At 45.7% G+C, this 26,784-nt stretch overlaps 1 protein-coding gene across 1 annotated transcript in view; it reads left to right on the forward strand.

The window, feature by feature from the left end:
* Positions 1-4,411: 4,411 nt before the first annotated feature.
* The window catches only part of LOC126253115 (rap guanine nucleotide exchange factor 4), a 468,034-nt gene continuing 445,661 nt past the window's right edge, over positions 4,412-26,784 (forward strand). The window contains exon 1 of the mRNA XM_049954233.1: positions 4,412-4,554. Within this exon, the coding sequence (XP_049810190.1) occupies positions 4,429-4,554 (126 nt within the window). The 5' untranslated portion in view covers positions 4,412-4,428. The remainder of the gene's footprint in view (positions 4,555-26,784) is intronic.

Below are 26,784 nucleotides of genomic sequence, written 5' to 3' on the forward strand. Positions count from 1 at the left end.
ACTGACATGGGAAATTCAAGTAGGACAATGCGACACCCCACACGTCCAGAATTGCTATAGAGTGGCTCCAGGAACACGTTTCTTAATTTAAACGCTTCCGCTGCCCACCAAAGTCCCCAGACGTGAACGTAATTGAGCATATCTGGGATGACTTGCAATGTGCTGTTGAGAAGAGATCTCCACCCCTTCGTACTCTTACGGATTTATGGGCAGCCATGTAGGATTCATGGTGTCAGTTCCCTCCAGCACTACTTCAGGCATTAGTCGAGTCCATGCCAGATCGTGTTGCGGCACTTCTGCGTGCTCGCACTGGTCTTAGAGGATTTAGGCAGGTGTACCAGTTCCTTTGTATCTACAGTGTACGTGTATCTGTCAGTATACATTAGTAACCGAAATACAGTCCTTTAGTGCGCGTTTTAGCACATGACGCGTTTCCATAACTATGCCTCAAATACTTAAAGCTGAAACAGCACTTGTAAATTTCAAGCCTTCTAAAGAATTGCCAGTAGAATGTTTTCTTAGTGTAATAGGTAACCACTGACTTCGTTGAACCGCAACTGTTGTTTATTGATTGATCATAGGGTATGTGTATCTGCAGAAACAATTTATCCAGGGGGATGGGGGCAGATGTACATCATATGTCATTATAAATGTTCGCTTATATGATGTCGTTGAAATATATGTTGTAGGTAAAAATGAAATATGTTACAGCACACGGCAGTTGGCTGCTGGCAGCCATCCTTAATAATGTAGTAATTGTTAAAAGCGATGGTAGCGCTGTACATTTCTTTGCTTTTCCCAAAAAGAATTAGCATGGATCTTACGGGCAGTTGCAGTTGAGCTTCGTATCATGGCGTGGTCAGAACCGTAATATTACTGAACAGTATTACTCACTATATTATTGAGGAGTCTAGGGAAATCTCCAATGATATTGCACACTATTATTGACCTAATAGCACGGAGTGCTCTGCCCTCGTTGGTGATACACCGCGTCCCGCACTCGTCCACTGCGGCGCTCGGAATTACACCACAAAGCTATAATATTTGATGATGGGTATATAAGAGCCCGAAACCGGTCGTGTTTTAACTATTGAAAAATAAAAAGAACCCTACCACTGAAGCAGTATTTTCAACCTCTGGTATAGTGTTCAGTTGCGGACAGCAGGACAGTCCGTGAAATTAAATATTTGCCGTTAAATTGTAAGATACGTCAAACACACAACTTTATTTTTCTAAGAACCACTCATTTTCACATTGCTTTAAAAGATCACAGCTAAGCAATACAGCTGAAGGCCTAGTTAAAAAAACTTGAGATGCTTTCTGGGCTGAAGGCCCAAAACCACACCAAAAAAGAGAACGGCTGAAGGCCTGGCTTAGAAATCAAAGCAATTAAAAATAAAAGGTAATTTTTTTTCCTTTCAAAAAACATGCAATTGAAAACAATTAGCTGCTGAAGGCCTACACCACACGTCGGAAGAACAACTATAGTTAAAACACATTAATAAACAATTTTCTAACCAAGAAATTTTCTTTTAAACTTACAACAGAACGACCGAAAGCCTAATTAAAGAAATATTAATTTATTGCATGGCTGAAGGCCTGAATAACAAGCCAGATAAACAATTTAAAATAAACCCCTTGCTTCTTATAAAAAAAGAAAATCCTTTAAAGAATACACACGGCTCTAGGCCTTTATGAAAAATTTAAAAGGAACTGAATTAATACACGGCCGAAGGCCTCGCACAATACTTCAAACTAAAATGAAAATCACAATATAAAACAAACAGAACAAGTGGTGCTCAGAAGTGTTCCAAGGGTCGGCCTGAGAATGTAGCTCAAGCGTAAGGTGAGGCGAAACAGGCAGCCAAGTGTTGAAGTTTTAATAATCGGATGGCAACCCAAACTAGGGACGGCCCAAACTAGGGACGGCCCAAGGATCGACCACCAATTTAACCAATTCCATTCCGTCCGACCAACGGCACAACGATGGAAAATATCGGCCGAGGATACGAATAGCACTAAGTCTTCAGAAACTGGCGTCTAAAAACAGCCCAGGGAGCAACAACTTGCAAATGAACGAAGAGATATCACGATAGTTCAGGTTTCATAACAGGTTAACTGATCACTCAACTTCAGCGTCCAGGTTCGGTGGGCTATGAACTTTGTCGCTCTCGCAGCTAGCGCCTCACGATCGGCCAGCGCGTGCACGCCGCCAGCGATCCCGGCCTGGTCTCGAACAGCGAAGACTTCTTCGCTCCTCCGTCCCAACCGACTGACTACATGCAGCATGTAGACAGCATTAAAATAGCTGCTCAGTCAATACTACACTAGCTACACACGCTTCCACGAAAACACTTCCACAAACAACACCGACAATGCTACAACCTGTGAGTGTGGAACAACAAGGACGAATAACAAGTCGACACACGCGGAGAACCCAGATGCACGTCGTCCGATGAAACGACAGACCAAACGACCAACTAAGGTCGTCCCCACTCAAGTCATGTGTGTTGGCAACGGTCGGGTGAGTCGTGGCTGTCCGGACCTCACCGCTGCTCCGTCCCGACTCAACTCCCGACACACGACGACCCGGAAATACAGGGTGTCCACAATGAGACTCCAACATTTGAACTCATAAAATGTGAGAGGAAAGACAATTTACAGGGAAATCATACAGCAGCTCATCAAGTTTTCATACACAGGTGGACGGTTCAGTACACTTGAACATGGACGCCACGGGTAGCGCGAAGAATATCAAGTCCATAATCGATTTCGTGCCATGTGTTGCGGAGCATCTGTTCTGTGACAGAGTTGATGACAATTCTTATGCGCTGTTTCAAGTCTTGCGGGTCCTTTACTGGTGTAGCGTACACCCGGTCTTTCACATAACCCCACAAGAAAAAATCGAGGGGGGGGGGGGGGGGGGGCGCTATGTCGGACGAACGTGGCGGCCAAGGAATTGGACGTCCACGGCCGCCGGCCGCGGTGGCCAAGCGGTTCTAGGCGCTTCAATGCGGAACCGCGTGACTACTACGGTCGCAGGTTCGAATCCTGCCTCGGGCATGGATGTGTGTGATGTCCTTAGGTTAGTTCGGTTTAAGTAGTTCTAAGTTCTAGGGGACTGATGACCTCAGATGTTAATTTCCATAGTGCTCAGAGCCATTTGAACCATTTGTTTCGTCCACGGCCAATCCATCGTTGCGGGAATGTGTCATTTAAAAATTTTCGGACATCAAGGCTCCAATGGGGTGGTGCACCGTCCTGTTGAAACATCACATTTGGGTGCAGGTCTGTTATCTGTGGCACGGCAAATTGTTCCAACATGTCCAGGTAGATGGCTCCATCCACAGTCGGCTCCTGAAAGAAAAACGGCCCAACAATGCGATTTATCATCAAACCACACTACACATTAACTTTCGGACTGTCGCGCATGTGTTCCCTAGGTGCATGTGGATTTTCGGACCCCCAGATGCGCACATTGTGACGATTGACAGCCCCTGACACTTGAAAGGTTGCCTCGTCAGTAAACATCCCGCGTGATAAAAATGTCTCTTCTTCGGCAATGCGATCTAACATGACACATGCAAATTTTTCTCGCTTTGGTCGATCATCAGGCTTAATTTCTTGCACAACCTGCACTTTATATGCGTACAAACGTAATCGCTGATGAAGCACTTTGTGCACTGTTGAACGTTTCATACGAAGTTCTCGTGCTGCCTGTCGCACTGACTTCTGTGGACTTTGTTCGAATGACCGCCGCACTTGTTCCACATTATGTTCGCTGATGCCAGGCTCGCCACCACCATGCCCTTTCGTAACACTCCCAGTAGCCAAAAACAGATCACACCACTTCTTTATAGTCTTGAACGACGGGGGCGCTTTGTTGTAAACTCGACGAAAGTTTCTTTGCACTTAGGTCGCCGATTTTGTCTCTGCATACCACCAGACCACTTGTGCACACTCCTTCATATCCTCCATTTTGCTAAAACAATTGATTTGATGGCGTATCAAATTTGCACATTACGAACTTGTTGAGTTGCTCTGTCTGCCCCTTTAGGATTCACAGGTCCATCATCTGAAATGAGAAAGATATAGGATATTAAAATGTTGGGAGTCTCATTGTGGACACCCTGAACTAGCGGTCGCTCCAGAGATAGTATGACAGTGCTCTTATCGATAAGCGCTGCTGCTGCCACTCACGGGCAGGCAATCCAGCGACTTAGTGACGCCAGTAAATCGAATAAGAAACGGCACTGCAGTACCGCAAAGACACAAACACGAGCAGCGCACGGCTCACACTATATTTTTCTATGAATAAATTTATTAATTTGTACCTGATGTATTTAGTACCTCGTACCCTTTTCACTGAGGTGTCGATCGTCAGTGGGGTTGCCTCGTGTGTTCCAGACGCCGGTGACGCTGTGCAGCATGGGTGTGGGGGCGACGTTCGGCGAGTCCGTACTGTGGGACGCGCCGCGGGAGGCGACCGTGGTGACGCGCTCCACCTGCGAGCTGCTGAGAGTCGAGCAGCGCGACTTCAGGCTCATCTGGGAGGTCAGTAAACCAACACTTTAACTGTTGCCTTACACTCCCATTGACATCCAAACCCAACACTGTTTTAATAAACTACACTAGCGTCTGTGAAAACTGCCATGAAGGTGTTGTCACTCCAGAATCGCAGAATGTGAGGAACAGTGGTACCACGATAACTGATTACGATTGTAGGGAGATGGCATCCAAATACGCTTAGGCCCATCAGTGGGCGTTTTTCTTGTGTGCTCGGACAGGTCGCTGTTAGGCCAAGCTCAGTCGCTGCTGAGCTGCCATACGAAGTGGAAATGTGCAAGGAAGTTCCGGTATGCTCGTTGACGTCACAGGGCGCAATTTCTGCATGCGAGTGAATATGAATAGGGAAAAATGACTAGTCTCCTGGAAATGGGTTTGTTGTACTGTGATATTGCAGCTCGTGCGGGGTGCGCTGCCACGACAATGTGTGGAAGAAGTGGATAGAAGAGGGTCGTACGCAGCAACGGGCAGGTAATGGACCACATAATGTGACCACCGCGCCTGATGTCCGCCATATTGTCTGCACGGCCGTAACAGAAAGAACAGCTTCGTCCACAGTGTTGGCTCGCCTTTCGAGCCCTACAAGGGTGTGGACGTTCTGTGTCGATGGTTCTACGTCGCCTCCTGAGGGCTAGAATGGTACCTCGCATGCCTTTGCATCGACTTCCGTTGACCAGAAACCGCCACCGCCTCAGTTGGCAGTGGGCATTCATCGTCACTGGCGTGCTGAGAGGCCAGATCTTGCGTTCTCGGAGAAATCCTCCTACAACTTATCCCACAGCGTTGGCAGCGTATTTGTTAGTCGCTACAGTGGTGAATGCAATCGGGCAGATTGCATTGTCGTATGGTATAATGGATAAACGCCAAGTTCGGGATGCTATTGGCTCTAGTCTAGTAGTCTAAACAGCAACAGCTACACCTGGGAGGATTAACAGACCGAGGCGCTGTCCCTCTTGCAGGAAGCTTTACCAAATTCGAATCATAATCTACTCATTAGTTATTAGTTTTACCCGTCTAATTGAAGTCAGTAGGAAATTGAAGTTGCAGTTATGCCTGAAATCATACTCACTGGTTCCTCACACTACGGCGCCAGGAATAACAGCGCTGTAGCCGGCCGGGGTGGCCGAGCGGTTCTAGGCGCTACAGTCTGGAACCGCGCGACCGTAACGGTCGCAGGTTCGAATCCTGCCTCGGGCATGGATGTGTGTGATGTCCTTACGTTAGTTAGTTTTAAGAAGTTCTAAGTTCTAGGGGATGATGACCTCAGAAGTTAAGTCCCATAGTGCTCAGAGCCATTTGAACAGCACTGTGCCTCTCTAAAAAATTGGAGGAATGGGATGTTTCTGCAGGTGATCACCATAGTTGCCGGTGATGGTCATCCAGTATAGTGCAGGACCACGATTCATCGTCACTCCATACTTCCCACTTACGGCACCACTTCAGATGCAGGTGTTAGTGTTGTGGTGTTAACAACAGTCAACCCATGGGACAGTAATACTGTAGTGCAGCTGCGGCTAGTGCAGGATGTCACAGAATATAGCAGAGTTGTCCATTACATGTTCTCGAAAGACAGGCACAAATGTCAGTCGGTTGCAATGCGATTGGTGCACAATATGGTGATACTCTCTTGTGGCGGCGAATCGTAATCGACCGGAACCTTGGCGACGAGTATACCTACCCTCACTGTCCCATGCATTGTAACACCAGGACATCCTCACATGGACGCCTCACATATCTGGATCTGGCACGACTCAACCAGCTAGTCAAATGGAGACCACAATGAGGCACCATGCCGATTTCTCTCTGAGAGACTAATATGGGGACGGTCACCGCATTGACCCCCTCCTGATATTCCAGTAACTTGTTTCCTATGCACCACAACCCATTTACAGTAACCCTTGCACCCTCACACGGACGATGCGACACAGAAATTGCGTCGCGATTGAATACTACAGGCTCCATGGCGACTTCTCTCCGACGGACTAACATGTCTACAGTCACAGCATGGAACCTCTCCTGAGGGTTCCATAACCTTCATTCTGATTCATCACAAACCGTTTACCGTAACCCTCGCACCCTCACATTGACGATGCCACACAGAAGTTGCGTCGCCGTTGAATATTACAGGCTCCAGGTGCTGATCACACACTCACACGCGAGTGTGTGGCATCTTTTTGTCCTTGTTCAGCATCTGATACTGTTCATCCCTCTCACACATGCTCCGGCGTAACGACAAGCGACGCAACGAAGATGAAGAACGCTAGGGCAGAGAAGGCTGTGAGACGACGTCAGCCAATAGTTCGCTGACTAGGACGTCACCATGACAGGAGCGGCCTCTACAAGAAGAGAATGTAAGTGCCGCTCCCACGAACCTCGGCCGGACAGTAGTGGACAGTAGAAAACGAACACCAGCAGACCCGGCAGTAGACGAGCTGTTATACTGAGAATATACTGAGAATTGGGGCTGATGTCAATTGCTTACATGGACATTGTATGTAGTGAAGAACATTGATTATTTGCATGTCGCAACTTAAGTATTGTCAATCTATTTCATTGTAATAAAAACCATTAATGTGATTTGCTTGAATTTTTGTATAGCTATTTGAGAAGGCAGCATCCTTTAGGCACCCTATAAGAGATGTGTGGGCAGGACCCCACAACACCAGGCATTTTAAGAACACTAACCCTTTCGCTGCTACAGACACGCTCTTTGCATTCGGTGCTGAGGCGGCTTTTGCTGTGACTGTACTGTTCGCCAAATGCTGTCTCTGTGCTGAGAGACGGCGTTACGGTCGATATTAAATACTTATCAACCGATTTTTCGAAAACTAGTTGCTGAAAAAATTTAAATTTTGCACATCTTACAGTCTGACATCTTCACTGGAAAAAAAGAACTGAATTTCTTTTCGTTATGTGCGATATTAACTGTGGTGCATCAAATTAAGTAAAACATAGCGCGAAATTGTAAAGATTTTGCAAAGATAAAAAAGCATTGCGTAAACTTTACCTATGGTCGTTCTTGGCTCATGCACTGCAGTGAATTAAATGTAGGTAATATAAAATTTTATTTAAAATTAAACACGGAAGGATATCTCATTTCGTTCTCGAGTTATTGGTTTGTATATCCGAAGGGCGGTCGCGCGAGACGCGGCCATTCACATTCTTGCACATCAAGAATCATCTGGTCGTTACAATCGTCATATCTCGTACACGAGTTGAGATTTCGAGGTTTTTTTGCAAATGATAGCATTCAGTAAATCACGTACGTTGTATGATTAAATATCCGAAACTTTTTATTCACAGAGATATGGAAGTAGCCGCAGCGGTGAGAGGATTGGCGGCTCAGGACGCATTCGTAGCACTGTAGGGAACCGACGGCCTTGCCGAGGTAGTAACAGCGGTTCCCGTCAGATCGCCGAAGTTAGGCGCTGTCGGACTCGGATGGGTGACCATCCGGTCTGCCGAGCGCTGTTGGCAAAGCGGGGTACACTCAGCCCTTGTGAGGCAAACTGAGCAGCTACTTAATTGAGAAGTAGCGACTCCGGTCTCGTAAACTGACATACGGCCGGGAGAGCGATGTCCTAACCACATGCCCCTCCATATCCGCACCCAGTGACGCCGGTGGACTGAGGATGACTCGGCGGCCGGTCGGTGCCGGTGGGCCCTTCCGAGGCCTGTTCGGACGAAGTTTAGTTTTAGTTTATAGCACTGTAGAAAAACCCAAGTGGCACGAATAGACATGTCCGTCCACAGACTTGGGAAACGGCGTTGCCTGCTGTGTAACACACCCATACCAGAGAAAGGGTCTCAAATGGCTCTGAGCACTATGGGACTTAACATCTGAGGTCATCAGTCCCTTAGACTTAGATCTACTTAAACCTAACTAGCCTAAGGACAGCACACACATCCAAGCCCGAGGCAGGATTCGAACCTGCGACCGTGGCAGCAGCGCGGTTCCAGACTGAAGCGCCTAGAACCGCTCGGCTACAAAAAAGTTCAAATGTGTGTGAAATCTTATGGGACTTAACTGCTGAGGTCATCAGTCCCTAAGCTTACACACTACTTAACCTAAATTATCCTGAGGACAAACACCCCCCCCCCCCCCACACACACACACACACACACGACCGAGGGAGGACTCGAACCTCCACCGGGACCAGCCTCACAGTCCATGACTGTAGCGCCTTAGACCGCTCGGCTAATCCCACGCGGCGAAAACAGAATTAAAATGTATTAAAATTGTTTAAACTAACCAGCACACGACACATGTGAATGGCACAGACAGAACGAAAGTACAATTCCTCTGTTTTCATTTTATATTAGCATCCCTACCCGACAAAAAGATAAACCTTAACTTTTGAATATTGTAATTACTCCGACACTAGTTATAGCGTTTTGTAAGTCAAACGTTTTTGAATTCATCTCTTTTAGAATTACGATACTAGCAGCAGAAATTATTATAGATGAACTTGAGGAGCGAAGTTTATACCAGCATCTCTGTAATTAATATAGCTACGAAAAGACACTATACCTCGTTTAGCAAGGACTGCCTCGGAACTCATCCGGGTGAAAACAGAATTGTTCAAATGTGTGTGAAATCTTATGGGACTTAACTGCTAAGGTCATCAGTCCCTAAGCTTACTCCCTAGTTGACCTACATTATCCTAAGGACACACACACACACACACACACACACACACACACACACACACACACACACACCCATGCCCGAGGGAGGACTCGAACCTCCGCCGGGACCAGCCGCACAGTCCATGACTGCAGCGCCTGAGACTGCTCGGCTAATCCCGCGCGGCCGCTCGGCCACAACGGCCGGCTCCAGCGAAAGGGCTAAGCACGAACAACATTAATGCACTCTACTGGCCATTTCACCTGTAACATGGATGTAGACTCTAATCATTCAGATAACCGCCAATGATGTGCTACGAAGTTCCGTTGACATCCGACCACGACTTCTGGGTGCTTCACTTTTTTTGTCAGACAGTGTACGTAGCGGCGCTGGTTTCGGCACGATAGCTAAGGAGCGTACCTGTTCGCCGCTGCAGAGCTACTTTCTTGCGTAGTTCGGGCAGTAGCCGGGTGGGCAGTATGCGGGGCATATCCCCTCGGCTCAGGCGCTGGAAGGCGATTGGCCCGGCGCCGCGCAGCAAGTGGCTGGCCGGGTGTCGGTGATGCGCGCCCGCCTAAGCGGAGCAGACTGGCGGGCGCGCTGCCAGCCACTTGTGGGGCGGCCCGCGGCGCCTCATTTGGTATGGAGATGGCGGCCGGGCGCCGACTCGCCTGAGGCCACGGGCTGGCCCGTCCAGACGGAGCTGCCAGACTCCGTAATGAGGCCGCGGCGTGGCGCGGTCGACGCGCACGCCAGGGATCCACCCACTTCTCGTCCTCTAACTGCCCACACACATTACCCTGTGACGTAGCCGTCAAGCACGCCATAACATTTGATCTCAGGCTGTCCTCTGATGGCAAATACGACCTTGCTGTAATGTTTTGTGGTCAGAGCTGAACATCCCATAGACTTCGTGTGCATCTAGCACTAGCAGGGATTGGAATACAATGGAGTAATGAATGAGCACTTCCCTTGATAAACAACCATCTGGTATTTCACTGCAGCGATTGAGGGGAATCGCGGAAACGTAACATACAATGGCCTCGTAACATTTCCACAACGTACAGTATAATATATAATCGACTGTGATTACGTACATCCAGTTTCTACTGGGGGTTTTTCGATTCCGTGTACAGGCTGCAAATTAAATTTCACCTACCTCAGAGCGGCGTCTGCTCGATGTCCCTTCACTTAGATACTTACAAGATGACGTAAAAGCAGTGTGGTTAAAAACACCATCTAATATCTACAATTACTGAGACAGCGAACTCTAGTAATAAAATAAAGTTCTGTGGAAAAACTGTCAATAAAAAATTTATCGGACTTTATTGGCTTCTAGAAAAAAAATGTACGAGATTTTCACACAAAAATGTTTATTTGTTCTTATAACCAAAGAAACGGTACTATTCAGCCCACATTTAAACTATTGGTTACTTTCGTCAGGTTTACAAATTCATACTCATTTCGCACACACAGCAGCCAGAAATCTATCCAAATCCGACCCGAGTTAAACAACGTTTCCACAGTCATTAAGTTCACCACTAACATGAGTTATTACATCCGGTCCTTCTGGTGGATTTCAAAAAAGAAATTGCTCGCCAATAACGCTCAGTGGTTGAATACTGAAACATGCCATGCGGATATTACAAAGGCCAAATTTTCACACCCGAATATCATTCCAACAAATAGCTCTAAATCTTCCAAGCTTCTCAAAACTGTCCGTATCAAACGCGAGGAGCTCGATATTCCTTCATTTTACACATTATTTTGACTCCCACTTGTAACATGACCATCCGCTTTCAAATCTAGCGAGCGACTCCCGTCTTCCAGCCTCACTCCCAATATAACTATCAGGTAACGAGCGGGAACCGTCTCAATTCTGAATGGCTACCCATACTCGCGCCAAAACTAGCCTGCACCAACCCTTACGTAGACGCATTTACGTCATTCTAATATACAAATATTAGAGTAATGTTTAATAAACGAAAATGAAAAGGCAAAAAATCTGAAAATATCCTTTAGATACAGATAATACTCCAGCTGACTTTCTGGCTGCTCTGTTACAATAGCAATCACACCTAGACTTACGCCATCAGCAAAGTGGGTAAATTCCTTATGAACATTTTCCCACGACAGGCTTGCGTAGATACTTAAATGCCATCCTCAGACCGATAGTGCAACAATATCGGCAGCATTTTGGCGAGGTTCAAATGGCTCTGAGCACTATGGGACTCAACATCTGAGGTCATCAGTCCCCTAGAACTTAGAACTACTTAAACCTAACTAACCTAAGGACATCACACACATCCATGCCCGAGGCAGGATTCGAACCTGCGACCGTAGCGGTCGCGCGGTTCCAGACTGTAGCGCCTAGAACCGCTCGGCCTCCAGGGCCGGCATATTGGCGAGGCATTCGTCTTCATGGACGACAATTCACGCCCCCATCGTGCACATCTTGTGAATGACTTCCTTCAGGATAACGATATCGCTCGACTAGAGTGGCCACATTTTCTCCAGACATGAACCCTATCGAACATACCTGAGATAGATTGAAAAGGGCTGTTTATGGACGACGTGACCCACCAACCACTCTGACGGATCTACGCCGAATTGCCGTTGAGGAGTGGGACAATCTGGACCAACAGTGCCTTGATGAACTTGTGGATAGTATGCCACGACGAATACAGGCATGCATCAATGCAAGAGGACGTGTTACTGGGAATCTCAGGTACCTGTGTGTACAGCAAACTGGGCCACCATCTCTGAAGGTCTTCCTGTATGGTGGTACAACATGCAGCGTGTGGTTTTCACGAGCAATAAAAAGGGCGGAAATGACGTTTATTTTGATCTCTATTCCGGTTTTCTGTACAGGTTCTGGAACTCTAGAAATCTAGGTGTTGCAAAACTTTTTTTGACTTATTTTCACGATTACAGTGTCCTATGAAATTAGCTTATAGTATTACAATCAATAATGGTCAGCTCCAAACATTCCAGAGTTAATTTGTAGGAACCCTGTCCCTCACATGGTCTGCTCTGCGTTGCGGTTCACGTGTCGGACAAGCATAAAATATATATAGGTACATATATATTGTGTGTGTGTGTGTGTGTGTGTGTGTCTTTCACTGCAGTTTTCGTTCGTTGTTACATTTATAAGACTGCTAACAGAAAACTAAACTTAAACCCCAGCGAAGCGGGTTATTATCAGCTAGTTTGTTTCTAAACCCAGTCGGTTACAGTCCAACTTAATTTCACATAATAACACGAGTACTGATAAAGCCTGCCCACTAATTGGGTGGGAGTAATTTTTTCATATTTAAGCGATCACGAAATACACTCCTGGAAATTGAAATAAGAACACCGTGAATTCATTGTCCCAGGAAGGGGAAACTTTATTGACACATTCCTGGGGTCAGATACATCACATGATCACACTGACAGAACCACAGGCACATAGACACAGGCAACAGAGCATGCACAATGTCGGCACTAGTACAGTGTATATCCACCTTTCGCAGCAATGCAGGCTGCTATTCTCCCATGGAGACGATCGTAGAGATGCTGGATGTAGTCCTGTGGAACGGCTTGCCATGCCATTTCCACCTGGCGCCTCAGTTGGACCAGCGTTCGTGCTGGACGTGCAAACCGCGTGAGACGACGCTTCATCCAGTCCCAAACATGCTCAATGGGGGACAGATCCGGAGATCTTGCTGGCCAGGGTAGTTGACTTACACCTTCTAGAGCACGTTGGGTGGCACGGGATACATGCGGACGTGCATTGTCCTGTTGGAACAGCAAGTTCCCTTGCCGGTCTAGGAATGGTAGAACGACGGGTTCGATGACGGTTTGGATGTACCGTGCACTATTGAGTGTCCCCTCGACGATCACCAGTGGTGTACGGCCAGTGTAGGAGATCGCTCCCCACACCATGATGCCGGGTGTTGGCCCTGTGTGCCTCGGTCGTATGCAGTCCTGATTGTGGCGCTCACCTGCACGGCGCCAAACACGCATACGACCATCATTGGCACCAAGGCAGAAGTGACTCTCATCGCTGAAGACGACACGTCTCCATTCGTCCCTCCATTCACGCCTGTCGCGACACCACTGGAGGCGGGCTGCACGATGTTGGGGCGTGAGCGGAAGACGGCCTAACGGTGTGCGGGACCGTAGCCCAGCTTCATGGAGACGGTTGCGAATGGTCCTCGCCGATACCCCAGGAGCAACAGTGTCCCTAATTTGCTGGGAAGTGGCGGTGCGGTCCCCTACGGCACTGCGTAGGATCCTACGGTCTTGGCGTGCATCCGTGCGTCGCTGCGGTCCGGTCCCAGGTCGACGGGCACGTGCACCTTCCGCCGACCACTGGCGACAACATCGATGTACTGTGGAGACCTCACGCCCCACGTGTTGAGCAATTCGGCGGTACGTCCACCCGGCCTCCCGCATGCCCACTATACGCCCTCGCTCAAAGTCCGTCAACTGCACATACGGTTCACGTCCACGCTGTCGCGGCATGCCACCAGTGTTAAAGACTGCGATGGAGCTCCGTATGCCACGGCAAACTGGCTGACACTGACGGCGGCGGTGCACAAATGCTGCGCAGCTAGCGCCATTCGACGGCCAACACCGCGGTTCCTGGTGTGTCTGCTGTGCCGTGCGTGTGATCATTGCTTGTACAGCCCTCTCGCAGTGTCCGGAGCAAGTATGGTGGGTCTGACACACCGGTGTCAATGTGTTCTTTTTTCCATTTCCAGGAGTGTATTTAGTTAAGTCAAAGTTCATAGTCAGAACTTCATGATTCTTCAAAATAACGTTAGAAAAAATGAAAACTGGATGGATCACGAATGTTGATAGACAAACTTTTCCAAATACTTAAATTTCACACTGAATCTTACTTTTTTAAAAGGTTCATGATTACAAAATAAATGTTACATACTATGGCTATGTTGAATACGACAGACAAGACGTCGATAAATCAAATTAGCAAAACCACATAAATTTAATTAGTGTATTTGAATAGGAATGAAATTTGTAATAATATTTTTAATATTAATTTAAAAAGTTAGTCATTATTCCGTTAAGTTCCGGGATTGCAACCGGATCATGTTGACTTCTTGCCACAGCATTTCGGCTGGCAGCCGTCCAACCATCTTCAGGTGAGTAGGTGAGCGTCTGCCCCCCCCCCCCCCCCCCCCGTCCACCTCTCTAGGGGGCTCACCACTCTTTGGTGGGTTCGTCCTTGGCCAGCATGGGGCCCCAACCTTTACAGCATCTTTTCCCTTCCATGCTGCATATCTATCCTCTTGTTTCTCTTTTTCCCCTCCCTTGGGGAACATCTCTGGGGTGTTATTGGGAATGTTCTGCAGTGTCTGTCGCTGACTAAGAACAGTCTCACTACCGTTTTTCGTTTCGTTTTCCTTTCTCTGTTTCCCTTCTTCTCTCGTTCCTCCCCTTTGGCGTTTGAGGTTCCTCATTTTCTTCGTCCTCTCTGTGCGCTTGTGAAGGTCGGGCCACGCGTCTGATGCTTAACAGGTGACTGGGTACCGAGTAATTCCGAGCCCCGTGTTGACAGGTAGGGTTCGTACGTACCCCTGGTACAGGCCAAGCCCAGGGAGGACTGACTGCCTGAGCTGCAACCTTCCCAAATTTCCAATTGGTCCCTCTGTCAGGTATTAGGGAAGTGTGACCTGAGGTGTGAACCACAACCTAAGGCGTGTGCGCCTCCTTGTGAAGGGGGCCCCCAGTTGGAAGGAGCGCGCAATCGGAGACGCTGGCAAACATAGGGCATTTTCTCGCGATGAGCCAATCCTCTTCCCAATCAACGTCTACGAAATGTAAACGTAATGAGGCTAACGATTCGCCACAGTTCATCGTGGCCTCTCACACTGAGGACACCATGTTAAATCCGTTCATTATTCAGAAACGTGTTGATGCAATTGCCGGCCGTGTGAAATCCTGCTCTCGTTTACGGAATGGCTCTTTGGTTTTGGAGACTACTTCTGATTCTCAAGCACAAGAACTGCTTGCCACCTCGCTTCTCCACGACTACCCTGTTTGTTTCGATGCCCATAGAACTCTGAATTCTTCCTGTAGTGTTATTTAAACTAGGCTGCCCAACGGTCTAACGGAGGCCGAAATCCAATCTTACCTCTCTAATCAGGGTGTCATTGCCGTCCATCAGGTGATGAAAAAGGTAGATTCCACCTTAGTGCCCACGTGCACTCTTTTTATCACCCTTGATAGAGTGGTGCTTCCGTCCAAGATCAAAGCAATGAAATTATCACAGTCCGACGGTACATTCTGAACTCAGATAAGCTGCTACCAGTGTCATCGCTTCAACCACACTAGAACGTCTTGTCAAGACCCAGGCAAATGTGAAACCTGTGGTAGGGATGCACACGAGGGCAACTGGCCGCCTCCATCTCCCCACTGTGTCAACTGCGATGGGGGCCATGCCACCACCTCTCGGAATTGTCCCGTGTATCTTGATGAACATACTGTCCAAGAGATATGGGTAAAGGAAAAATTGCCTTACCCAGTCGGTCGCAAGTTATTGGCTAGTCACAAACCGTGCATATGCAATATGGTTGCAATATGGTGGCTGTTTGAAGTTTTTATTACTAATTTTACATAATAACACACACAAAAATCACAAAGTAAATGAAACGGTTTAAAAAGAAAAGAAAATAAAGAGTTGGAGAGTCTGTTATATAAATACCAATGGGGACTAATATATGTCAATTTCAGAACTTGTATTGCCTCCCGCAAACACAAGAAATTGCTGCATACATATTCGCTGCATCAGAGCAACACAAACTTGCGTCCTTTCTAATTCGCAGCTATACCACGTCTTTCTTACGGCCTGCTGCAGTCGTTAGAGTATTTGCACTCCAAAGATTTTTTTAACCACCCAGAGTTTTTGAATGACGTGATATAGCACAAAATCCTCGGCACTGCTTGTGTGTGTGCTAAACAAACATTACAAAATTCTTCTTAAACGTTTTAGATAATATTCCGTTTTCAACAAACACTTCTCGTGTTTCATTTATAATTTTTACACAGTATTGAAACTGATCATACATAACAAAGAAAAAATCGTATTCGTAAAAAGGAACAAAATTAAATATGTCAATAAAAACGCTGTTTAACAGTGTAACATACTGCATTGTCTTGTCACAACCTGACAAGAGTCAAAATCGTTATGTCGTGGGTGAGGAAGCTAGGCCAGACCACCCAAAAGATATCCAGTGTCAGTAAATATATCACTGTGTGATTTTCGCACTTACAGCGGACAATGTGGGCAGAAGTTTTCAAAGTTTATAGCTGCCGAATTTTTATTCTAAGATTTCAAATGGAACACTTACTTTTTCCGTAGTATTGAAAACGGTGATCGAAGAGGACCTCAACGAAGTAATACGTGTCAAACTTGATCAAATTGTAAAAAGATAGCCGGCCGCGGTGGCCGTGCGGTTCTAGGCGCTTCAGTCCGGAACCGCGAGACTGCTACGGTCGCAGGTTCGAATCCTGCCTCGGGCATGGATGTGTTTGATGTCCTTAGGTTAGTTGGGTTTACGTAGTTCTAAGCATAGGGGACTGATGACCTCAGATGTTAAGTCCCATAGTGCTCAGAGCCATTAGAACCATTTTGTAAACAGATAGCTGCTCCGCAACCCACTGTGCCGGCGTGAGTAGAGGCGGTAGCATAGTTGCCCTATTGTACCAAATTTACGCCAACACTTAACTCAGGTGGAATTCGTGTATTTGTTGTTATCTTCAGTCAGGTACAGGACATAGATTTGAATTTTGTACGACAGGAGCAGACAATAAGCAGTGTAACCGCACGGAGGGAATTGTGCGGTGGTATTGGAAACGCGAGAACTCTGCCGGTGTTCGCCTGAGAGGCAGACCCGGCCGCAGAGCGTATCGGCCACACGACCGCAACCTCCGCTATCTGGGATGGGGCCGCACACAGATCTGGCTCGTGCTCTCTGTGGTCGCCGCTACCTGCGAACTGCGATGCCCGCCGGCGGTCGGCTGACGGCCTGCGCTGTGGTTGTTTAGGACTGTCTGGGGAGTCGTGCGCCGCAACTGTGCACACACTCATTTCCCCCGACGCGCCACGTGCCACGCAGCACAACATTCCTTCATGCTTCGTGGCATATTCCACCAGCACCGCTCCGGTATTTCATTAATAGCAGCAGTTATTAGATTTTTGCTTCGTTTCTTTCGTATTTTGTGTGTGTGTGTGTGTGTGTGTGTGTGTGTGTGTGTGTGTGTGTGCATGCGACAATTTTGACCAAAGCTGAAAACTAACGCAAGTTAAGGTATACGATAATAATAAATATGAGTCTGTAAATGGGATGTTTCAGAAACAGCTGCGAATATATGGTTACGAGATGACACTGACATCAGCAAATTGTAAATTTGTGGTAAGGTCTTATGAGACCAAACTGTTGAGGTCACATCGGTCCCTAAGCTTACACACTACTTAATCTAACTTAAACTAACTTACGCTAAGGACGACACACACCCACACACACACACACACACACACACACACACACACACACACACACACACACACCACAGGGAGGACTCAAACCTCCGACAAGGGAAGCCTCGCGTCCCGTGACAAGACGTCCTAGACCGCTCGGCTACCCCGCCCGGCCACTGACATCGGCATTACATGTTGTGCAGCTCACTTGAAATGTATAGGAGGTCGACAGAAATAGGGAAAGGGATTTCAGAATGAGATTTTCACTCTGCAGCGGAGTGTGCGCTGATATGAAACTTTCTGGCAGATTAAAACTGTGTGCCGGACCGAGACTCGAACTCGGGACCTTTGCCTTTCGCGGGCAAGTGCTCTGCCAACTGAGCTACCCAAGCACGACTCACGCCCCGTCCTCACAGCCTTACTTCTTTCCAGTACCTCGTCTCATACCTTCCAAACTTTACTGAAGCTCTCCTGCGAACCTTGCAGAACCAGCACTCCTGAAAGAAAGGAGACATGGATTAGCCAAAGCCTGGGGGATGTTTCTCATTCTGGAAACATCTCCCAAGCTGTGGGTAAGCCATGTCTCCGCAATATCCTTTCTTTCAGGAGTGCTGGTTCTGCAAGGTTCGCAGGAGAGCTTCTGTAAAGTTTGGAAGGTAGGAGACGAGGTACTGGCAGAAGTAAGGCTGTGAGGATGGAGCGTGAGTCGTGCTTGGGTAGCTCAGTTGGTAGAGCACTTGCCCGCGAAAAGCAAAGGTCCCGAATTCGGGTCTCGGTCCGACACACAGTTTTAATATGCCAGGAAGTTTCAAAAATAGGGAAACACGAAAAACACATTACATTACCAGGCCTAATACGGTCTAGGAAAACCATTGGCATTCAAAACAGCTTACAGTCGTCCCGGAATGGATAAATACAGATCCTGCCTGGCTTTCAAGGGAATAATGTCCCATTCTTTCTTGAAAACAGTGGCAATTTCTGGTAACAGTGATGAAGTTGGATAGTGATCATGCACTCTTCTCTCTAAAGTAGACCGCAAAAGCTCAATAATACTGAGATACAGTAATTGTGGTGGCCAGAGGAGATGTGACAGTTCATCCTAGTGCTAAAAAAACCACTCTTGAATTATGGGAGCTTTGTGAAGGGGTTCCTGTCACCATCGGGGAACTAATGTTGTACCGGGTGGATATGATCAGCCAAAAAGGTCACATATTCGTTGGCAGTAATACGACCTTGTAGTGTAACCGTGGGTCCGATGAATACCATGACAATGCTGCCCAAATCATAACCAACCCTCCATGTTTCACTCTTGGCAGCAAGCTCTCTGCTCGTAGGCTTGGGACGCCGTGCACCAGACGTAAACCCGGTCACAAGTTAGAAACAAAGTGTAAGAAGGCTACTTTGACCAAATGACTTTCGTCTGTTACTCCGTACTCCCCTGTAAGCGATATATATCTTCGATACTGTTCCTCTTAAAACAACACACACTCCAGCTGTCTTGGTTACGGTTACGGTTACGAGTCCACCAACATTTTGTTCACGTTCGAATTCACTTAGCTCCGAAATAATGCACTCACAACTACAAAATACTGTTCTGACCACGACTGACATTTGCAACGTATTGAGGGCACTGCATAAGTGCCATTCATAGTCAAATACAACGGTGCCATGTGCAGACTTGACTAGCACATGCATTTATGCACAGTCATACCTTTCTCGCCATGTTTTCACATTTTTTTCCAAACCCTGGTATTTCAAACATATACTTTTCGATCCAGTCTCCATGTTAATGGGCTACAATTTCACTCATAGCCTATCATAAAAATAATACAACACTGCTTACATGTTAGGATCCACTTTATCACATGTGCCCCGCATTCACTTGCTGCCGAGCTTAATACTGGTTTAAGGAGACACATAAGTTCACGAGTGTCCTATTCACACCCACCCACCTGCCTGAGTCTGGAGTAGAGTATGTGTGCAAGTGTGAGAAAGTTTTTTAAATGTTAACATAGTGTGTATCTGAGGCGGGACGTGGATACCAGCCTGATATTTAGCTAAATCACCTAAAAGCCACATCTGGGCTGGCCTACAAACCGACCCTTACCGTTAATCCGCCGTGCAGATTCGAACCGTGGCCATCGAGCCTTCCCGTCCCGGGATCGGGCGCATTAACGAGCACAGGTATCCGGGTAAGTCATTTCTTTGCAATACTACACTCATCTCTGCAATGAATTACGAATTCCTTCAAACCCCCCCTCCCTTCCTCTCTGCCACGATCACCTCGTAAATCTTGAGAAGACTGTACAATTCGGTGCTCCAAGTTTTCAACCACATTAACGGAAGTGCTGTACACTACACTCCTGAGATGCCCACCTGCAGAAAAATCCGTAACATTGAGGTCAGGTGGTCTTGCAACCCAAGGTACAGTCCCTGCTCGACCTGTCCGTCTTGAACCACATGGGTACGCTAGATGTCGTCTTATATCAGCAGCAAAGTGTGCTGGTGCTCCATCATGCATGTTCCACATCCCCCGATCATGGGCCATGGGAGAAACTTGAGTCCAATCATAAGGGGTGATCAAGAAGTACCCGCTTAAGGGCGTTGCTGCAGCATATATACAACATAGCGCGACTCGGATGCGGGTATACAAGCACCGACATGTACGTAACAGATCAGTGTGGCAATGCATACTGTAAATACGGATACGTAAACTATGGCGACGTTATTACCGAATCCTTCCAAACACGGCCAACATGCTGTTATTCTTGGCTGTCGAAGGACAAACACTGGCAGGCATCCATTGGAGAATTAAAAATGTGTATGGGGGTAGTATGTATGTCACAAACCACCGTTGTGAAAGGGTGCGCGAAGTTCCGTACTGGTCGCCGGTTGATCTGACAGGTCAGCCTCATCCATTACAAAGAAATGGGAGCACCTCCTCCTCCTCCTCCTCCTCCTCCTCTCCCCCCCCCACCCCCCTCTGCCCTATAGTCCTGATCGCTCTCCATGCGATCATCACGCCTTCTGTCTCTTAAAAAATCTCTTTAAGGGATTCACGTTGGAAGAGAATGTGCAGCAGGCAGTTATGGACATCATGACACCGCAGGAAACGGTCTTTTACCAAACGGGTATCTTCAACCTAGTGCGTCGGTGGGATGATTACCTCAATGCTCATTACGATTTTGCCTGACTAGCATCCTGTTTCTAGACTGTACGGTCTTCGAACGGAAACTTTATGATCGCCCATTATAGAAGGGGGACATCATCGAATAGTTAACACTTCAGATATATGGTATTTGTATGAACTGGGACAGTATTTTCCATTGAAATCAGGGGCAGCTCGTAAGCACGAATTGGCAGTTAACTACCAAATGCCTCACTTGCGGATTGATATTTACTGGAATTGTTTAGCTTATGTTGTCAAATATTTCCCTCTGTTTCAGTTATTCCTTTAAATTTTGATATAAGCTTTATATAAAGTATAGGCTTTATGTAAAATATTGTTATAATACTCATACTTCCCCTGTTATGTTGTTATAGTACTCATACTTCCCCTGTCCCCAACTTTCGCTGCCTCAGCAGTTCCAAAGCTGTTGGACTTCCTATAGACGATATTTTCTATTTAGTTTAACCTTAAGGTGCTTGTACAACGAACGTTTCTATAGTTCAAAGTTTTTTTTCATTTCACCGTCACAAACCGCACACATTTTTTGTTACAAAAGGTTACCAATATTAGGCCATTATGCAGTTGTTCGGATGATTGAAAAAATTACATTACAGAGTAAGCTGTAATTACGCACATGTACAGCCAGTCCGAAGACCGATGTTAGTCCTCCGACTTTTTTCTTTCATTTACCGCTTATTTCACGTGTGGCGGTTATTTGAAACGTGACAAGTAGCATCGTCGTTCCGAATCCACCTCAAAGTGTAGGTCTACTTATAACTGAATGGTTACGTCACATGAAAGATGCGAGGAACTGGACCATAACTATTTAAGATCTGTGGTGTCTGATTCTACCTTCTGAATGATGACAGCTGTACGCACTACATAGTAACAGTTTGTACAGTGAAGCCGAAGACGTATGTAATGGAATGAATGTAGTAATAACTTGTAAGATAATGCACTCGATATATGGCGGTGACATAAACAAAACAGTAAATTTTCTGCTTTGAATTGCCATCCCTTTAGACTATTATGTCAGTTGTGGCGATTCTCGTATTTAATAGCCTGAAGGATTGGGTTCCCTAGAGCTAAAGCTCAATATTAATAATATATGCCTTCCAGTTTAGCACAGGTGAACCGTCTGTTAAAATGGAGCCTAACACAAGAACCACCGACTATGCGCAACGGGTAAGTGTTCAACACATTCTTGGGACCTTAAATTTACATTTGACTGCCTAAGCTCACGCGATTCCTACAACAGAAAAAATTCCGCCTCTCTAGGCGAATAATAATTCCAAAGAAGAAAGACAGAATTACGTCTCCCTATAAAGTAGCTTACGCTTTAAATTAAAAATAAATTATACTGTAGAGCAACAAATTCAATTTTTAAATCACAACAAAACACTCAAATATTCTCAAATGTAACAGAAAAACAGTAGGTTGCCGCGCACTAAACTTTCAGATATATTCTGAAACCACAATTACACTTACTGCGCTTCATAATATCTAGCTACCCTTCTTTTTAACTGAGATCCAATTAATATCAAATTCAATCAGTTATTCTGGCGTGGCGCAGCAAAACGTATTACGTCAGTCAGTCAGATATGAATACATATCAGCGACTGACTTGAACAAATTTTAGAGCCTCTTCATTATTCTCATCGTTAGCTTCTGCAAGCTCTGTGCTGCGCGGGTCATTATTGTGTTTCCGTCACCGCTCACGCTTCCTCTGACCAGGCATTTTATCCCCTGCCGGATTGAAATACTGCGTGGCGGTTAGTTACTCAATACGAAACAATTTTCAAAATCAATTAATATAATAGTTATCCTCTACTTGCAGCCATAATTCCACCATTCAGAAAATATTTTTACTACATCGACGTAGCATTATTACTCTTTAGGGGGGGAATTAAAATACCGTATATACGGTCGATATAGACAAACCGTTTGAAAACAATCGAGCGCGTTTTGACTTCCAAATAATAATTTTCTCTCTATTCCGATTCCTTTCGCACTTACCGTGCTGCAGTCGTGCGTCTCTAGGGACTTTTATCGTAATCCTAAACGAAGTTTTGGACTCATTATCTCTCTCTTAAACACGCAGTTATCACGTTTTAGAAGTCTTTTTCAAACCTTCATCAGTGTGTTGGAAACGGTAATCGAAGACTTTTGTTCAAAGTTACTAATGCTCTATAGTCACAAGCCATTGAATGTCCGTCGAAATATGATGCAGACATCTGTACATTATGATCATGTTGGTAGCATCAAGATGCTATCACAACCTCCCAATCCCTCTGATAATGGTTTGTACGAATTTAGGATCTCGGTCACACATGTCACTGAAGTCTTCACTTGGTTCCATTGGTGTCGCCTTCTGCTCGACGTTGAAGTCACACAACAACGATGTACCTACGCTGAGTAAGTATTGCTTTAGTTGCTGCATTGGTATAATTTGTCGGGGAAGCTTCCTTGATTGCCCATGGGGCCATTATTCTGTCCAGTTTTCCTTCTCGTTGCATTTTCCTGCAGGTTCCTCATGGTATGCGGGGCGCCCACAGACCGCTTCCTAGTATGGTGTCCACTGAGAGTGTGGTTATCTGCTCCCAGCCAGCAATGTTTAGCAGCCAACTCTGAACGTGAGGAGAATTGCCAAAACCGTGTCCGACGGGAGTTAATTACGCTGTCGGCTCTGCTCGAATTCAGGCATTTCCTAATTGTCGGCCTCCACGTCCTAACTTTTAAACGACTAAGGCGGAATGAGGGTTAAACGAATTTATTCCCGCACAATCTGCTATTAGCGTGTCCTGACTCTCATTAACAAACACAAAGCACAATTAGGGATCTGCAGCAGTACCACCTGCTTTGTTTACGGGAGGTTTTCTGGGGAGACCCGAACAGAAGCAGTAGTCAGCGATATTTTCCCTCCAACGAAAAGGGACGTAATTCTCTTTCGCCATTTATAGTGCTGTGTAATTCTCGCTCATAACATGTCCTATGTCAGTTAATAATACACAGGAATTATAACAACGCTTTCCTTCAGAAATACCCGTGCTTTACTGTGTTTCACATTTACGACTACGTTTGTTCATCATCACAACCACTGACTAGTTCATTATCAAACGAATAAAATTTTATCTACGTGACATGAATATCCCAAACACGCAAGAGGAAACCTGCCAGCTCTAACATACACTACTGGCCATTAAAATTGCTACACCACGAAGATGTCGTTCTACAGACGCGAAATTTAACCGACAGGAAGAAGATGCTGTGACATGCAAATGATTAGCTTTTCAGAGCATTCACACAAGGTGGTTGTTCTGGGTATTGATTTCTCTGCGTCTATGCACCCAAAATGCGTGAAAATGTAATCACATGTTAGTTCTGGTATAATATATCTGTCCGTTTATCATCTGCATTTCTTCTTGGTGTAGCAATTTTAATGGCCAGTAGTGTACGATGCGTTTTCAGTTAAACGTAAAAGTGATAAAATACTAATGTGATGTACACGTAATTATATTCGAAAATGACCTGAAAAAATTATTGCTAGGTAACTGTTGTTACAACAGTTTTGACCGTAACTATGGTATACGTATATAAATAACAATTATGTTTGGAACAAAAATTACACGCAGCGTGATTCAGCTGCACCTTCCCGTATCGTTTGATGCAACCAACGTTACATCTGTATTGGAATGGTATCCAACAGGTGACAAGCACATAATCGATGTAAGATTCCTCTCAGAGCTTTGGTCAACTGTTAGCAAAAAGCATCATACTGTAAAAAATACGAGGGAGGGCTGGGCATGAGCTACACAATATTTTTGGGCCGAGACAGACCTTATTTTTGCCGTACTTATCCAAGTGTCTCCAGTCTTCCTTTGAGTAACTAGTGCTGTAGTCATACAGGTTTTGGATATCTCTATGAGTTTATTCTGTTTATGGTAATTCATATTTCGTAAATGGTTCAGAAACGATGCTGTATAAAGTGTGTTTGACCGTCGGAAGAACTAAATTAACAGGAAAGTCAAAATGGAAAGCACGGAAGTAACAAATTTCGCATACATAATGCGATGAAAAGATTAATATACGCTTCGCTGCGTTAATGTGCTAAAGTAGTTTCATAAACAATATTTGTACAATACATCTAAGACGTCTTCGTGTACTTCATCAGTTATTCTGCGACATTTTGATAATGTGCTTCCTATCTACAGAGCGAACTCGCTAACAAGAGAGATGTCTCATGGGTGGTTGTATAAAACGAATCGGTAGGGGCAGCTGAATCACAGCCATCCTGTAATATTTAGTTGAACGTAATCACACATAGGAAGTATTTGTGTGTTTAGATACTACACTTCTCGCTGTTCTTCAGTCCTCTACGGTATGTGGACTATATAAACACGATGCTGTAGCCCTCATGTATGATCGTGAAACCTGGTTAGTATTTTCCCTGTGACTGTCGCCCACATGATACTGTGACTCATGTTTCCATTTTTTCATATAGTGTATAGCATACTCTGCTCTCATAACCCTTGAGATCTGAATCTGATCCTTATTAGATGTAAACCGACAACCAATAACTTTTGCGGTTTGGTTCCTCGTATGTGAATCAAAATCACGCTGATACCACCACATTATGTCGCTCTACATGATATTTCTTTATTAATACATTTTGCTACAGCAATTGTCGGGGGCTGTGGGGGTTCAAGTATATTTTACCAGTGACACAATGTTATTAATAACCTCTTACAGCCACAATTACCAAATACATTAAGTTAAATAATTCCAAATGATTAATTAATATTACCACAGTAATTAGGAAAACCACAGATGGTTTCTATTTAATAAGATCTCAAATCAATAGTGTAGAAATCTTCGTTGAGTGAATTGCCGATATAGTAGAATTAAATCAAACTTCAAAGGATTATTACAAAATTTCATAATCCATAAATGAGTTCTGTCTCGAAATTCTCACTTGGAGAAGAAACAAAAAATGGAGACACTGAAATTAAGGCCTAAGATGCATAACATGAGGTATCGAATGTATTGCTTCCCCCTACTTATACCTCCCGAGGAGATTACGAATGTAAAATTAGAGATTCGAGCGCGCAGGGAGGCTTTCCGGCAGTCGTTCTTCCCGCGAACCATACGCGACTGGAACAGGAAAGGGAGGTAATAACAGTGGCACGTAAAGTGTCCTTCGCCACACACCGTTGGGTGGCTTGCGGAGTATAAATGCAGATGTAGACGTAGAACATTACCTCCACAATTAAAATTTAAACTACACTGGGTAAATTAAGTTCAGGGTGCAAGAGCTTAAGAAAGTACACACACAAAAACGGCTGGACAAAATAATTCTTACAAGAACTGGAACCCTTCTTCACTGCACACACTTGTGTCAACTAACATTATGGAATAATATCGAGCAGGAAGCTCATAACAAGAAACTAAACCAAATGGTTCAAATGGCTCTGAGCACTATGAGACTTAACTCCTGAGGTCATCAGTCCCCTAGAACTTAGAACTACTTAAACCTAACTAACCTAAGACATCACACACATCCATGCCCGAGGCGGGATTCGAACCTGCGACCGTAGCGGTCGCTCTTTTCCAGACTCTAGCACCTAGAACCGCTCGGCCACCCCGGCCGGCAAACTAAACCAGCTAAACACCAGTTCAGGAAAGGTAGTGCAATCCTTAACACTAAGGAACTGAAGTAAACTAAGTTTTAGTAGTGCTAGAAATAACCTGCGACAGCTTTATCAAAACGCAAGTTGCAGCAACACTGACCAGTGTAAGCAATATAATTCTGTGCTGGTGGTAGTGTTCGTGCTGCAGTCTCTGAGTAGATGGTGAGCAGCAATGGCGCTCAGTCTCACGAATGCAACTTGCACAGGGTTAAGTGAAATAACGTTGAGACGTCAGAGGAAAGCTTAA

Source organism: Schistocerca nitens, chromosome 4 (genome assembly GCF_023898315.1).
Source record: "Schistocerca nitens isolate TAMUIC-IGC-003100 chromosome 4, iqSchNite1.1, whole genome shotgun sequence".
Taxonomy (NCBI): domain Eukaryota; kingdom Metazoa; phylum Arthropoda; class Insecta; order Orthoptera; family Acrididae; genus Schistocerca; species Schistocerca nitens.